Source organism: Rhinichthys klamathensis, unplaced genomic scaffold, assembly GCF_029890125.1.
Source record: "Rhinichthys klamathensis goyatoka isolate OS25496 unplaced genomic scaffold, OSU_Roscu_1.1 h1tg000386l_1, whole genome shotgun sequence".
In the NCBI taxonomy this organism is placed as follows: domain Eukaryota; kingdom Metazoa; phylum Chordata; class Actinopteri; order Cypriniformes; family Leuciscidae; genus Rhinichthys; species Rhinichthys klamathensis.
Genome location: NW_026606890.1, coordinates 1749679 through 1765397, shown reverse-complemented (window position 1 = coordinate 1765397; position 15719 = coordinate 1749679). Strand labels below are relative to the sequence as shown.

The 15719-nt window shown below is 39.9% G+C and overlaps 1 protein-coding gene across 1 annotated transcript in view; it reads left to right on the top strand.

Annotated features, from left to right (window-relative positions):
- LOC130069857 (V-set and transmembrane domain-containing protein 2-like protein) overlaps positions 1 to 15378 on the top strand; it is a 62616-nt gene extending 47238 nt beyond the window's left edge. Inside the window, exons 3-4 of the mRNA XM_056234007.1 lie at positions 4863 to 4907; positions 14848 to 15378. Of these exons, the coding sequence (XP_056089982.1) occupies positions 4863 to 4907; positions 14848 to 15156 (354 nt within the window). The 3' untranslated portion in view covers positions 15157 to 15378. The remainder of the gene's footprint in view (positions 1 to 4862; positions 4908 to 14847) is intronic.
- Positions 15379 to 15719: the final 341 nt, after the last annotated feature.

The window sequence follows — 15719 nt, the reverse complement described above, 5'->3', positions numbered from 1 at the left end:
TTTGGGGATTAAATCTGATCCAGAAACCAAAGAGTTACTAAGATCATAATCCCAGCGTTCTGTCAGCGGCGGCCCTTAACCTCCACACAGATCTGCCCACAATTACAGCACAGAGAGCGGCTAACTATTACTAACAATACTCAGAACAATATGATCCTCAGCGGGCCTGCTGTCACCTTCTGCAATTAGGAGCCCGCTTTCCTCTTTCTCTGGCCACTCGTGCCACTCAAACACTGAGTCCTGTTTTAAGAGTCTGAGAGAGAGAGAGAGAGAGAGAGAGAGAGGGTTCGGCATCCTGTCTGACACACACACACACACACCACCAGTTTAATAACCAGCTGCCAGTCAAAGGCTTCAGCTGCACAGCATCACCTGCATGAATACAGACAGATCAAACCTGAGAAATTCAATACGTCTGTAGTGAAGAACATTCTAAAAAATCTAAAGAACCTTTTTCCACAATAAAGAACCTTTTGTGGAATGGAAAGATTCCACTGATGTTAAAGGTTCTTTATGGAACCGTCGATGCCAATAAAGAAGCTTTATTTCTAAGAGTGTAGCAAAACATCAAAGCAAGTGTCATTTGTTGCAAAGAAAGATGCACAAACACAATTTACAAGAAAACACTTGACAAAAAGACATTTGAAATCAATCGAATAGATCTAGTGTTTGTGTTTGTTTGTGTAGTATTGCGGAAACAATACTGAAGGGCAGCTGTGATTTGTGCTATATTGATATAAATCATTTTACACTATAAATATTGAAATGTTTTATGCTCACTTTAAAAACCAATTCACATTTTGGTGACACCTTAGAATAAGGTTGTTTGTTAACATATGTTAATTCAATAGTTAACATGAACTAACAATGAAAAATACTTCTAAAGCATTTTATAATCTCAGTTAATTTCAACATGCATAATTAAAATCAATAGTTGTATATCTATTAATATTATTTAATGGTGTGAGCTAACATATATTTTTATTACCTAACATTAACAAAGATTAATAGATACTGTAACAAATTGGTAGTTAATATTAGTTAATGCACTTACTAATGTTAATTAACGGGACCTTATTGTAAAGTGTTTCCCATATTTTATTGTGAAATTTCATAGTGAAAGATTGAAAGACCAAGACAAAACAATAAAAATCTAAACATGCAAAAGCAGCAAAGAATTAATAATAAAGGCCTAGTTAAATGTTTTCAAGGCCGTCATATAACAAAAACACATTGAAATCTGTTTGTTTTAATAAAACCGCTGGGACATAAAGTGGCCAAAGTTGAAGAAACATAAATATGAAGTGAGAACAGGAGAGGATACAGTGGTATTGATGGACTCGAGAGTCTGCGGCAGGTAACAGGCCACACTACATTAATCACAACGGTGGAAATAACTGCAGGTTCCCGAGAGAGAGAGAGAGAGAGAGAGAGAGAGAGAGAGAGAGAGAGAGAGAGAGAGAGAGAGGGAGAGGGAGAGAGAGAGAGAGAGAGAGAGAGAGAGAGAGAGAGAGAGAGAGAGAGAGAGAGAGAGATTGCAGGACTTCCTGCTGTGAGCTCAAGATGCACTTTAATTGGATGGAGGGATGAAAAGAGGGACATGGAGAAACTCTTGCTCACCTTTGCGTCATGTTTTATTCATGAAGGGCTCTTGAGGATCAGTTCAGATTCCAGCACTCTATATGTTTGTGTGCTGTTCAAATGTCCTGCTGCACGGTTTGTTTCACTGCATTAAACACACAAATATTGTAGCGCAAGTACTATATTGCATATTTCAACTGCTTGACTGTTTCATCATCGAAAATTGCACATTATATTATCACCCAGTATATTAAAAGTTGGATATCTTGTAGGCTACACCCTACTTTACCTGTGTGCAAATCTTGGCTGCGTGATTATTTAAAATGTTGCGAAATGTATTATCACACAGCTACAGTATCTACATTTCAGCAAACATTTTACTATATCTCCTCAAGGGACAATACTATAGAAATGAAACTTGGATATATTTTAGAGTAGTCAATGTGCTGCTTGTATAGCAGGATATATACTGTTCTCTTTAAATAACTCAACATACAGCCATTATTGTCAAAATAGCTGGCAACAAAAGTGATAATAGCTGTATGTCGTTTAACATGCAAAGCCACATGTCCTATTCATCATGTTCATGTTTTTGTCTGCTTGACAGGTCCATACAAATGTTTGTATCTTGTATTAGAGCAGTTACAATTTGTGCTTTGAGTATAATTCTCTCATACTGACCACTGGATGTTCAACATGGCACCTCATGGCAAAGGACTCTCTAAGGATTTTAGAGTTAGAATTGTTGCTCTCCACAAAGTTGACCTAGGCTATAAGAAGATTGGTAACACCCTGAAACTGGGTTGCAGTACAGGCCTGGGTCATACAGAGGGTTTCCAAGACGGGTTCCACTCGTAACAGGCCTCGCAAGGGTCAATCAAAGTTGAGTCCTCGTGCTGTGCGTTAGGTGCAGACGCTGGCTTCAAAAAACAGACGCATGATCGTGCCAGCGTTGCTTTAGAGGTTGCAGAAGCGGAAGGTCAGCTTGTCAGTGCTCAGACCATAGGCCGCCGCACACTGCAACCAATCGGTTTGCACGGCCGTCGTCCCAGAAGGAAGCCTCTTCTGAAGCTGGCTCACAAGAAAGCCCGCACACAGTCCAAGAGCATGAATTACTGGAACCATGTCCTGTGGTCTGATGAGACTAAGATGAACTTGTTTGGCTCAGATGGTGTCCAGCATGTGTGTTGCGACGCCCTGGTGAGGAGTACCAAGAACACTGTGTCTTGCCTACAGTCAAGCATGGTGGTGGTAGCTAGGGATGGGAACCGAGAACCGGTTCTTCTTCAGATCCCAGTGAACCAATTCCTTGGAACCGTTAACATGCCTGCTTAACGATCCCGCTTATCGGTTCCGCTCGTTGCAAATGTGTCATGACGTCACACACGCGCTGCGTTGTTTTAGTTCAGAACGCAGCAAACATGGCATCGAGGCAGAAGCGCTCTACAGTTTGGTTATATTTCACGCGAAAAGACGACAATGTATGAGGCGCCGTCTAGGGCTTATATCAAACTTCATTCACGCACACATATAAAACACTTGCATACACATATACTAAGTAGTCAAACATACATGTATACTGCTGAATGCTCAAACAAATACATATGCAATGCACAACGACACACCTAAAGTCGCTCACGCACACACACGCAAACTCTACACTAGATGCGCGGAATTCTCCAGGCACATACTCATATGAGACGCGAGCACACACACACACACACACACAAACTCGCGCAAATACTCAATGAGAAACGTCACCCGAATCCACAGCCAAAAACAAATCATCCACCGCCCTAATAATGTTCTCTGATTTAAGTATCCGCACCCGATGGTCAAATTACAATTATTCTGTGTTGTTACGCGTGATTATAAATGGATGATAGTCACCTTCAACGGCGGACTCGGCGACGGTTGATGCGCGCATCTCTAGGTTAACATTATACACTGAAGAATGAGCGCTGCTTTTAAATGAACAGTTCTTTAAAACAAAATTGATTTGACAGAATTAAATTTTCTTAATGGCATAAAAAGACTTTAGTCCCATGAAACTTAAACTGGAATGTCACTGTGACTTCCCGAACAGGCGAACACGCACACACACGCGCGCATACACACATCACTTTTGAAGTAAAAGTGAAAATTGAGGATGCAGTGCATCGTAATGCATCGAGATATCGAATTGAACTGAATCGATGACATGATAATCGTAATCGTTAAATGTCCGAGCGAAACGGGGGAGCGATATTTTTTTTCCTAGGATGGTAGGGGAAGACTCATAAATGGTATTAACCCCAGTGACGGGTAGGTTAAGGGACGGGGTTGGGGTAGGTCATATATTTATATATACAGTAATGTAACGTTAAGTCAACGGCGTTGATAAACATGCTGAAAAGCGATTATGCGTGTTGATAGCATGCCAAAAATGGAAATACGAATTGTCGTGTCATACATACGCCATTTCATGAGATCAGTCTGCACCCCTGTACTTATTCCCTCACCCAATGAGAATCGATAAGAGAATCGATAAGGAATCAAATCGATAAGCAATATCGATAATGGAATCGGAATCGTTAAATTCTTATCAATTCCCATCCCTAGTGGTAGCATCATGGTCTGAGGCTGCTGGTACTGGGGAGCTGCGCTTCATTGAGGGAAACATGGATTCCAACATGATGTCCTCCCTTCAGAAACTGGGTCGAACGGCATGATAACGACCCCAAATACACCGCCAAGATGACAAGTGCCTTGCTGAGGAAGCTGAAGGTGAAGGTGATGGAGTGGCCAAGTGTGTCTCCAGACCTGAACCCTATTGAGCAGCTGTGGGGCGTCCCTTAAGCGGAAGGTGAAGCGCCACGTGTCTAACATCCAGCAGCTCCGTGATGTCAGTATGGAGGAGTGGAAGAGGATCCCAGCAACAACCTGTGCTGCTCCGGTGAATTACACAGCGATTAAGGCAGTGCTAGATAACACTGGTGCTCACACAAAATATTGCCACTTTGGACACAGTTTTGACATGTTCACTTAGGGTGTACTCACTTTTGTTGCCAGCTATTTTGACAATAATGGCTGTACATTGAGTTATTTAAAGAGAACAGTATATATACTGCTATACAAGCAGCACATTGACTACTCTAAAATATATCCAAGTTTCATTTCTATTGTATTGTCCCTTGAGGAGATATAGTAAAATGTTTGCTGAAATGTGAGGGGTGTACTCACTTTTGTGAGATACTGTAAATCATAATGTTGATGTATGACTACGATGTGTCTGGTTGCAGGTGGTGCCACAGAATGAGATGTCAAAGGATGCCACCAAAATCAGTGTAAGTTTGTAATTTCCTCTTTATTTCCTTCATGAACGTCTCTTTTGTGTTCGTTCTCAGCTGTTGTCATCTATAAGTACATTGTGTGTGTGTGTGTCAGGAGGGCAAATAACTGGAGCATGCAAACACAACATCACACTTGCTTGGGCTAAAGGTGATTTGTTTGAAACTTGCTCGGCTCTTGCTGGTTGAGCCGCTGCAGGGTGTGTTTGTGTGTGTGTGTGTGTGTGTGTGTGTGTGATGCAGAAGCCACATTTTTTGCAGTCTATTCCCTTTGGGAATTACAGATGTGGCAACTGCACTCAATGCAACTTTCACATAAAACCACCACCTTTAATCACCCATGCACTGGAAAACTTTATGATGTCAAAGGTGTGATTACTTGTAACACAATTATTATTTTTTTTTACTTAAATGCCCGTGCGGCTTGGCCTATGTTGGTAAAACGACCAGGTCATTGAAAATAAGGATCTCAGAACACAGATCAAACATTCGTAATCATGACACCAAAAGCCCAGTAGCGGTGCACTTTTCACAAGCCTCTCATAACGTTTCTTCTCTCAGATATTGTGGCATTGAACTTGTGAAACAGCCCTCCCGTGGAGGAGACGTAAATCGTCTGTTACTTAAAAGAGAAGCATTCTGGATTTATACCCTGGACACTTTAGCTCCAAAAGGGTTGAATGAAGACTTTGACCTGAGGCCATTCCTGTAAATAACTTATGTCAATGAAAAAGAATTTTCAACAAATTTTGTAAATGTTGTGCGATCGTTTTGCTGATTTGATATATGTAACACACCATTGTGGTATTCTTTATGTATTTACATTCTGGCTCATCTATCATGATTGTTCACAGTGGTAGAGATACTTTTTCAATAAATATTTTTTTAGGCTGTGCCTTAAGCACTTTAGGCCTTTTTTTTAGCTACCAAATATATTTAATAGATTTTTTTGTATTATAAATGTTGGTATATACTTAATAGATTTTCTTGTATTATAAATGTTGGTATATACTTCTTACATACTTTTATCTGTTTGTCTGATGTAATTGTGCTTTCACTTGATTGGTTCTATCATGGATGTATGTGATCATGTGACCATGTATGGCTGTATATAAGGAGGTGTGTCTCTCCACTTGTTTATGTCTGATGAAGGGCTTGGGCCCGAAACGTTACACGAGGTGAGCAACTATTAAACTCGCTTAGGAGCATCTTCTGGTGTGCGGACTCATTGTTTACTTTTGCAAATATCTGTCCGTCCAGCACCCAGTTTTATTACTTTGGATGTGCGTGCTGCACTTCTTGAACTCTATTATGTGACGCAGAAGCCTTCTCACGTTAAAGCAATGCAGGCTTAGAGAGACGCTCACAAACACAGACTGAGATAAAGCAGCTGGGGTTTGTGTTTCAGAGGTGGAGTGTGTGAGGCAAAACAACAGTTAAACGATAACACACACACACACTCCTCACTCTCAGCTGTGATTGTGCTGTAGGTCATCACAACTGTGCTGTTGTCATCCAGACTCACTGCATGACTGCCAGTTTGATATTGCATATAAGCAGTTCATATTGAGTACGCCTCGGTTACGTCTGTAACCTCGGTTCCCTGAAGAGGGAACGAGACGTTGCGTCGAGATTGACGCTGTGGGAACGCTCTGCATGATTGCGTCGTGAAGCACTTGTGAAATCAGCCCAATGGCCTATAGGCGGGTGACGTCATGGCAGGAAGCTATGAAGCGCACCCAGACCAAACATTGTCAGGGTCTGATAGGTCGAAGCAAGTCGATCACAGGCACGCCAGAAGTATGGCAGGAGTTCCTCTTCAGGGAACCGAGGCTACAGTCGTAACCAAGGCGTTCCCTTTCAAGGGAACTCGCGTTGCGTCAAGATGTGGGAACGTCTATAGACCTGATGTAGCCCCGCCCCTTTTCAGCGCTGCGCTCGTTGTCTTTTGTCTTCCGGTCTGTATTTTCACAGCAATCTTGCCTAGTTATGAATGAACGGCTCGTTTTAAAATCTTCCTGGTCTACTGACATTTGTTAAGACATCTGCGTTAAACATTACAATCCTCATGATAACTTTCGTTAACTTTACATTAAGTAAATCCACTTCAAAAGCTAATTACTCCTGGACAGCGATGCCATAGAGATATACAGAGCGACCACAAAAACGGAAGTTCAAAGACAATATTCTAAAGATGGAGGCGCCCTTGTTTCTCTGGTGCATAAGGTCTATACCAACCCCACCATTGTTACCAGTGCCTTTCTTGTGTAAAATCAGGCGAGCACCACAAAGATAGAATCACCTGGGACCCAGGGGTGAAGCCCAAAACTAGGTTGGAAACCCGACGAGTGTGTGCGGAAAGGAACAGCTTGCCGCATCCCCTAATACAAGGTTACAAACAGGGATGGTAGTGGAGGCTAAACGCACGTAAACGCCGTTAACGCACCTCCCAATATTCGGAAATAGCGTTTACCCACCTCCAAAGTGCGTTTACCCACCTCTAAATTGCGTTTATCCACCTCTAAATTGCTATAAATTAAGCTTATGTCGTTTTAGTTTCATATTGTTCATTATTAGTTTCATAGGTTAAACCTAAGACGAACTCTTTCATATTGCGCTGCATTACTGTCTGTGTTGACTTTTACTGACGGTTGCGCTGTTGACGCTCGCGCAGCCTCTCGAGGAGAAATCTACTCAAATGAGCGCACACACACACTCAGTTAACAACATACTGCCTATAAAAAATCTAAATGTGGAGTTTTTATTTTTAACATATGTTAAGCAACCTCAATTATTTTTCCTGAACACCATCACGATTGAAAATGTGACATTGATTTCCTACAACAGTTCAATAAACAGTTAAAATTAAGTCACTTACATTTTAGATGCAATATTGGCTGTTTTTGTTCTGTTTCAGCAGCGAAATTAGTTCCAAACAAAAATCACAGCAGAACCACGGCGCATCTCACAGGAACACTCAACCTGTTTTCATTACTGAATGATTCAGCATTTTGAACGAATCGATTGAGTCAAAGATTCAATGACCCATTCATAAACATCTGTCTCATTCTTGAATGAATCAGCCGTTTGAACAAATCGTTTGAATGAATCAGTGACTCACTCATTAAGACGGTCGCCTGCCGCCACCTACTGGTGGTTTAGTGTTATGTTTAAAAGTAGATCATTCTTTCCAACGTTTCTTATTTGTAAATTTAAATCAATTTCATAACATTATTTTATGCAATTGGAATTTTTCAGTGTAAATGATTTAATTTGATCAGCCCTATAGTGTCTTATTATTCGAAATAATTGAATTTATTGATCAAATTTAGGAATTTAAAAAGAAAGATGAAGCATAGCCTAATAAGATTGGGGGAGGGGATGCCCTTTAAAGGTGCAGATATTACAATATGCCGATTTAAATATCAAAGCTGATTGAACACTGATGAGAATATTGTTTCAGAGTAAAAAAATAAAAAATAAAAAAAATCCGGACGAGAAACTTTTTCTCGGACAAGTGGATGACAGATTAAGCGTATGAAAAGGCTTAATGTCGAGCCCTCCCTATATAGCAATGTCATCAGGAGATACACATACACCGGTAGGCAGTGGCCCACCTTACCGGGTGACCACGTCGTGGTCCACCAGAATTTATAGTTTACCCAGCTCTTTTTTTACCACTACACCTCTGGTTACAAAGCCGCCATACTCCTCCTGCTCCAACGCACCAAGGAGGAAACCGGTTTGTTTCCTATGCAGGGAGCTCTAGAGTGATCGTGGCCTCAGTGGTGTGTAATAGAGAGAGGGTGTGTGCGTGTGATTGTGTGAGTGCGTGTGTGTGTGTGTGTGTGAGTGTGTAATAGAGAGTGTGTCTGTGTGTAATAGAGTGTGTGTGTGTGTGTGTTATGTGTGAGTGTGTAATAGAGAGAGAGAGTGTGTGTGTGTGTGTGTTATGTGTGAGTGTGTAATAGAGAGAGAGAGTGTGTGTGTGTGTGTGTGTGTGTGTGTGTTATGTGTGAGTGTGTAATAGAGAGAGAGAGTGTGTGTGTGTGTGTGTTATGTGTGAGTGTGTAATAGAGAGAGAGAGTGTGTGTGTGTGTGTGTGTGTGTGTGTGTGTTATGTGTGAGTGTGTAATAGAGAGAGAGAGTGTGTGTGTGTGTGTGTTATGTGTGAGTGTGTAATAGAGAGAGAGAGTGTGTGTGTGTGTGTTATGTGTGAGTGTGTAATAGAGAGAGAGAGTGTGTGTGTGTTATGTGTGAGTGTGTAATAGAGAGAGTGTGTGTGTGTGTGTGTGTGTTATGTGTGAGTGTGTAATAGAGAGAGAGTGTGTGTGTGTGTGTGTGTTATGTGTGAGTGTGTAATAGAGAGAGAGAGTGTGTGTGTGTGTTATGTGTGAGTGTGTAATAGAGAGAGAGAGAGTGTGTGTGTGTGTGTGTGTGTGTGTGTGTGTGTGTGTGTGTGTGTGTGTGTGTGTGTGTGTGTGTGTGTGTGTGTGTGACTAAATCAAAGCATCTCTCTCTGCTACCCCATAAAATATTCACAAGGACTTTTGCTTCCACTGAATGCAGAGCTGTTGATCTGAGACTGGAGAGTCCCTGCAAACACACCGCCCAGTCGCTGACGTTCACTGCAATACACCATGACCTTCTCCATACCGTTGTTTCAACTCATGTAGATTTAGCTGTGATCTTATTTCTGATCCCAGAGTTGCTGATAGCTAGAGTGTTTGTTTGTTACCATCCTCGACATATGTTACGCTGTGGAAACGAGTTGATGTAAGTGTGTTTGAGTGTGTGCATGTGGGTTTGTGAATGTATGTTTATTTATCCACCTGATCCACACTCAATCTGTTTCACTGGCAGACGCTCTATTGAGCGCCTGGACCCGCTGGGAACGCTGACCGCTTTACACAGAGATTGTCCTGTTGTCTGTGTGTTTCAGAGAGAGAGAGAGAGAGAGATGTTGAGTGGATGTCTCTCATCCGTCGCTGCGGTTCCACATCTGAATCTCACTGATGCATTTCACTCTCCCACTGCATTCACTTCCGCTAGGAATTAACCCATTTATTCATTTAGCAGACGCTTTTATCCTAAGCGACTTACAACTGGGCAATTTATCATAAAGAGGCAATAAACATGAGGAGTGCTGGTAATACAAAGTTTCAGACATCGTTTAGAAGCTAGACCAGGGAGAGATTAAGAAATGGTCAAAACATTGGGAAGAATGTTTTTTTTTTTTAGAAAGATGCAGTTATTTGTGTTTTCACCTGTTGGGAAGATCATTTCACCAGTAGGGATGGGCGATATGGACTTATATGGAAGTATATAGCGATATGGAAGTTTTGGTATGGTTTAGCTTACCTCAGGCTCAAGGGCATCCAAGATGTAGGTGTCTTTGTTTCCGCAGTAGTTTCAATTTTGATATTTTTAGGTCAAACCGTTCTTGTCTGTCAGTCATATAATGCATATAATGTCAGTTCAGACATGGTATGAATAAAATCGCGCTGCGCAAAGGTAGTATGGGGAAACCCAGGCTAGTTTGCATCCCTGAATAGGAAATTAAAGTAACAGAGATTGTTTTTGCTTTACAGCAGCTCTAGAATAAAGTTATCCAGATGATAATAATGATAATATATTCACTAGCAAGAAACTGAAGGGAAACATTCTGGAGATGTTGTACCTCTCAGCGCCGCTGGCTTCTGGAGGGCATGTAGATTCATGAGGAGTGTGTAGAGCCGGTGCCGTTCTGCAAGCTTCAATCTCATGAACTTCACCCAGAAGCCAGTGCACAGAGATAAACAGAAGTGTGACGTGAGCTCTCCTGGGCTCATTGAAGAGCAGTCGTGCTGCAGCGTTCTGGATCATCATGTGTAGTGTAGAAGAGCATCAGCCTAGAGATGACCAGGGGTTGTGTTTCATGGGCCTTGTGCGGTGCAAACCTGCAGTGTGTGTCTCTGAAGGTCAGCTGGTCATCAAACATTACCCAGGATCTCTGACCGAACTTGATGGGATTATCATTGCTAGATGGTGAAATTGCTGGAGTTGCAGGGAAGCCGAGATGCTCCGTCGTTGTAAGGTTGCACTGATGCATTTCACTCTCTCTGAATCTCACTGCTGCATCACACTGGCCCTTTACTGCAATCAATAGTATCCAATTTGCTAATTTAATTTATATATAAACAGAATATTGTAAAACAGTTTGCAAATAATTAACTATAAATAAAATATACATTTACATTTACATTTTGGGTATTTTATTTGCATTTCCCATCCAGCATTACAAATTAAGATATTCGAATATTTTTTTAGGATTTATTTTTTCATAATTTATTTTAATCTTTATATTTTTCATAATTTTTTTTTCAATAAAATATTTATTAACATTCAATTTTGGGTATTTTATTTGCATTTCCCATCCAGCATTACAAATAAAAATATTTGAATATTTTTTGGGATTTATTTTTTAATAATTTATTTTAATCTTTACATTTTTCATAATTTATTTTTGAATAAAATATGTATTAATATTTACATTTAAATTTTGGGTATTTTATTTGCATTTCCCATCCAGCATTTTAATATAATTAATTATAACAAAACAGTTTGCAAATAATTAACTACAAATAAATAAATAAATAAAGATACTCAAATATTTGTTTAGGATTTATTTTTTCATAATTTATTTTAAGATTTTAAGTTTTCATAATTTATTTTCCAATAAAACATTTGTTAGCATTTAGGCTACATTTTGGATATTTTATTTGCATTTCCCATTTAGAATTACAAATTAAGATATTTTGAATACTTTTTTGGGATTTATTTTTCATAATTTATTTTTAATCTTTACATTTTTCGTATTTATTTTTGAATATAATATTTATGAACATTTGCAGTTGCATTTGGCTATTTTAGTTGCATTCCCCATCCAGCATTTTTTATGCAATATCCCAAAATATGCATAGAAATATGTGGAAGAAAGCCCAGTTATTGATTGTTTTTGTGTTTAAAGAAAAAATTGTCGCAAAACGATTTGTGAATAAAGAGTATTTTTCTATGCAATGAGTTCAAGAAAACGAATAATAAATTAATAAATTACTTATAAATAAAATCATTTTTTAAAGCACGTTAGAAATTTGATTTGGATTTTGCTGTTTCCATTTAATTTTTATTCAATATAGCCTACCAAAATTTGCGCACAAAAAATACATGGATGGAGAGCTGCGTGTCACTGTCTCTCACTGCTGCTCATCACGTTGCATTTCTCAGACCCTGGAGTCCACACTTCAGTGACATGATGCCGCACAGGTGTCCACTATATGGAGTGTGTATTTGGGACGGAGCCACTAGCTACGTTTCCATGCACACGTTTTTATCCGAATTAAGTGATATCGAATGAAAAATGCCTTATGGAAACAGTAAAATTGATTGAATTTCATGAATATCGACTCAAATGAAATACGTTCGGTCTCATCGGATTTTATCTTGATCGATATACGGCTTATGCGATAATCCCTTACGAAAATTAACCATGGTTTTACTACAATAAAACTAGTTAACTATGACTGTAGTAACCGTGGTATTTTGGTGCGGTATCAAAACCATGGTTAAACCAAGGTTATTGTAGTAAAACCATGGTTCGTTTGTAGTTACTATGGTTTTACTGTAAAAACCATAGTTAAACTATGGTTTATTTTGTAGTTACTATGGTTTTACTACAAAAAAACATAGTTTAACCATGGTTACTACATAAAAACCATGGTTACTACATAAAAACCATGGTTAATTTTCGTAAGGGAAACGCTGATGGAAACGTTATTTGCCGAATAAATAATGAATTGCGATTAAGTTTTAGGTCATTTTATGGTTGCAACACGCCACAAAATATAGAAGAAGAAGTTTTAGTTCATTTCCGTCCAGTATTTCCGCTCTGTTTGCGCACACATGGCGGGTGTCAACAAACACAGATGTAAGTGGACAAAGCAAAAAAATGCTTCAACCAAAGGGTTTCCATGAGGTGTCTCTGAACCGCGATCTCCCAGAACTGATGGAGCGCTGTCGTTCCCACACCACAGGCGCCTCCGCTGTCGTCGGACATTTACGTGCATCTGCATCATCATAGCAATGTGTTGATAGCGTCGTTGTTTTCATATTATAGCTTGTTATTACATGGCTTGATGTAGAATGCGGTCTGTTATTTCTTGATAACAGACGTTGCTAAGCATAACACACCGTTGCCATGAAAAACAGAGCGTTGCCATGGACGCAGTTCAGAGACGGAATGGACTATTTTCTTTAGCGGAAGCAAAACAATCGTTTTAAAATCAATAAACTCCTTTTTAAATCAATATTTTGTGTCAAATTATTGATTTATTTGGTAGGTAGGTAGCCATGTAATAAGCGGGATAATGTAGAGCGAGGCGGTTGTTATAGCGAATACAACCCCTTCAGGCTAACAACCGCCTCGCTATACATTATCCCTCACATATGTCGCTATCAGCTGGCACACAAGCACTATTAGGCTACAACTTGTGCAATATTGATCATTTGTTTGTAGATGGTGCGACCCATTTTGTCTAGCAAAACTTTGTTCGCAAATGTTTGCTTGAATGTTGTGCGATTCAGTGCGAAAATGAATGGAAGCACCTTAAAATGTCTCAAATCAATTCGATATACCAATTTGATCGCAAAACAGCAGGTGACGTCATTACGCACAGGTTTTTATTCGCTTTAAAGCCGTAGGACCAACACTTTCACCAGCTTTATTCGCATGAGGTTTTTTTACCGAACTTCAGATAATTCGATTGACAAGTGGATGGAAACTTGGCTACTGTCTCGCTGCATTACTGCTGCCTCACATTACATCTACTGTAGTTTAATGATGATCCACACTGGAGCTCTGATGTTCAGGAGACAATATCTGCCTGCAAGACATGACAAAAAGGAAACATAAAAACAACCATTTCATTAACAAATGCAGAGGTTTATTAGATCCGTGAGTTCACATGCTTTATTACATTTAAGGCATTTAATCATTTAGCATCACCATACTTCCCAATTCATAAATCACAGTACATTAAGACAGTTGTATTGTATTGCAAGTTCTCTCTGAAATGTTCAAATATGCAAATTAGGCTTTATATGATTAAAATGCAACATTTGCAGAACAGAAATGTTAAAATTTGATAAAGCGAACGGCAATCCCCTCAGTAAAAGCCTTCAGAATATAGATAGGAATAAATCTGTAAAGTGTGGTGTGAGTAAGTGCTGCTGAAGTGCAGATTTTCTTTTTTAACCCTTTAAATATATGTATTGTAATTGAAATCTAGAGACTCTAATAGATAAAGTGTAAATAAACACTTAAAGGGATGGTTCATGAACATTTTGTCATAATTTACTCACCCTTGAGTTCAACAGATTATGAATTTCTTTCTTCTTCTGAACACAAAAAAAGATATTTTGAATAATATGGGCAATATAATATAATATATATATATATATATATATATGAAAGTCAATGGGGTCCATCATCTGTTTGATTAACGACATTCTTCAAAATATCTTCTTTTGTGTTCAGAAGAAAAAAAAATCATACAGGTTTGGAACAACTTGACAGTGAGTAAATGACAAAAGTTTAATTTTTGGGTGAACTGTCCCTTTAAATGTGTATTTTAGATGTTTTCTTTCCACTATTTGAAAGCTAAATGGCCTAAAATCTTGAAAACAATGGTTTTGCCAGTAGTGTCTCTCCTTAAATGTTCTCAAAAAGCTTCTCTTCTCTAAAATACGATGCATGTTTTGACCTACTAGTCATCTCTGCTTCAGCCCAAATCAGTCGGGGTCTGTTTTAAATCAGCATTTTCGAGGCTGATTCATGATTTAATACCCTGACCGATCATTTTCAAACCTCTGAGCAGTTCTCCTGTCCGTTTCTCCGCAGGTGGTGAAGGTCGCCGGAAGCAACATCTCCCACAAGCTCCGACTGTCCAACGTGAAGCCGTCAGACGAGGGCACGTACGAATGCCGCGTCATCGACTTCAGCGACAGCAAGCTACGTCACCATCGCGTGCGGGCGTACCTGCAGGTGGAGCGCGCGGATCCTCCGTCCCACCAGGGGGCGACGTCACAAGAGGACGTTCTGCAGTCTGAGCACCACAAGCACCACGCTCACCACAAACCCGGCCGAGAGCTGAGGAAGAGGTCCGCTGATGATAGTACCATTGACTGCACGGAGAGCTGTGCACTTTAGGTTCCTCTTATCTTTACTTATTACCCATCCCGAGCACCCGTACACCCACATCATTCCTTACACCGACCCCTGAAGTTAGGATAGTTCATCCAAAAATTTAAAATTCTCAAATTTTCTCTCCCTCATGTCTTTCCAAACCTGAAAAGTGAAGCCAAAGCGCCTCGATCGCCCCCTGGTGGTTGATTTCAGTATAGGTTGTAAACCATGTAACGTAATTGACGAGGCAATGGACGTGAGGCAAACTAAACAATCAAATTACACTTCAAATAAAAGATGTTTTCTGTCATTTTAGGTAGTTTTTAGTACGTTTAACGCCTCGTGACTAAACAAAGGGTGCGCCAACGCGCCACCAACGCGCAAAACGCCAGGTGTAAAAGCGTAATTAAAAAAAAAAGCGCCTCGGGTTAGTTTGTTTGTTTAGATTTTTTGTTTTAACGCGCTGCATTAAAAACTGGCTGACCAATGAGATTGCCGCTTTTGTTTTACGTGCCTGGAGCTGCTGAAGTTACAGTACTTGGTGGCGCTCAAGCACAAAACGGTCGTTGATAGAAGGAAGACAACAA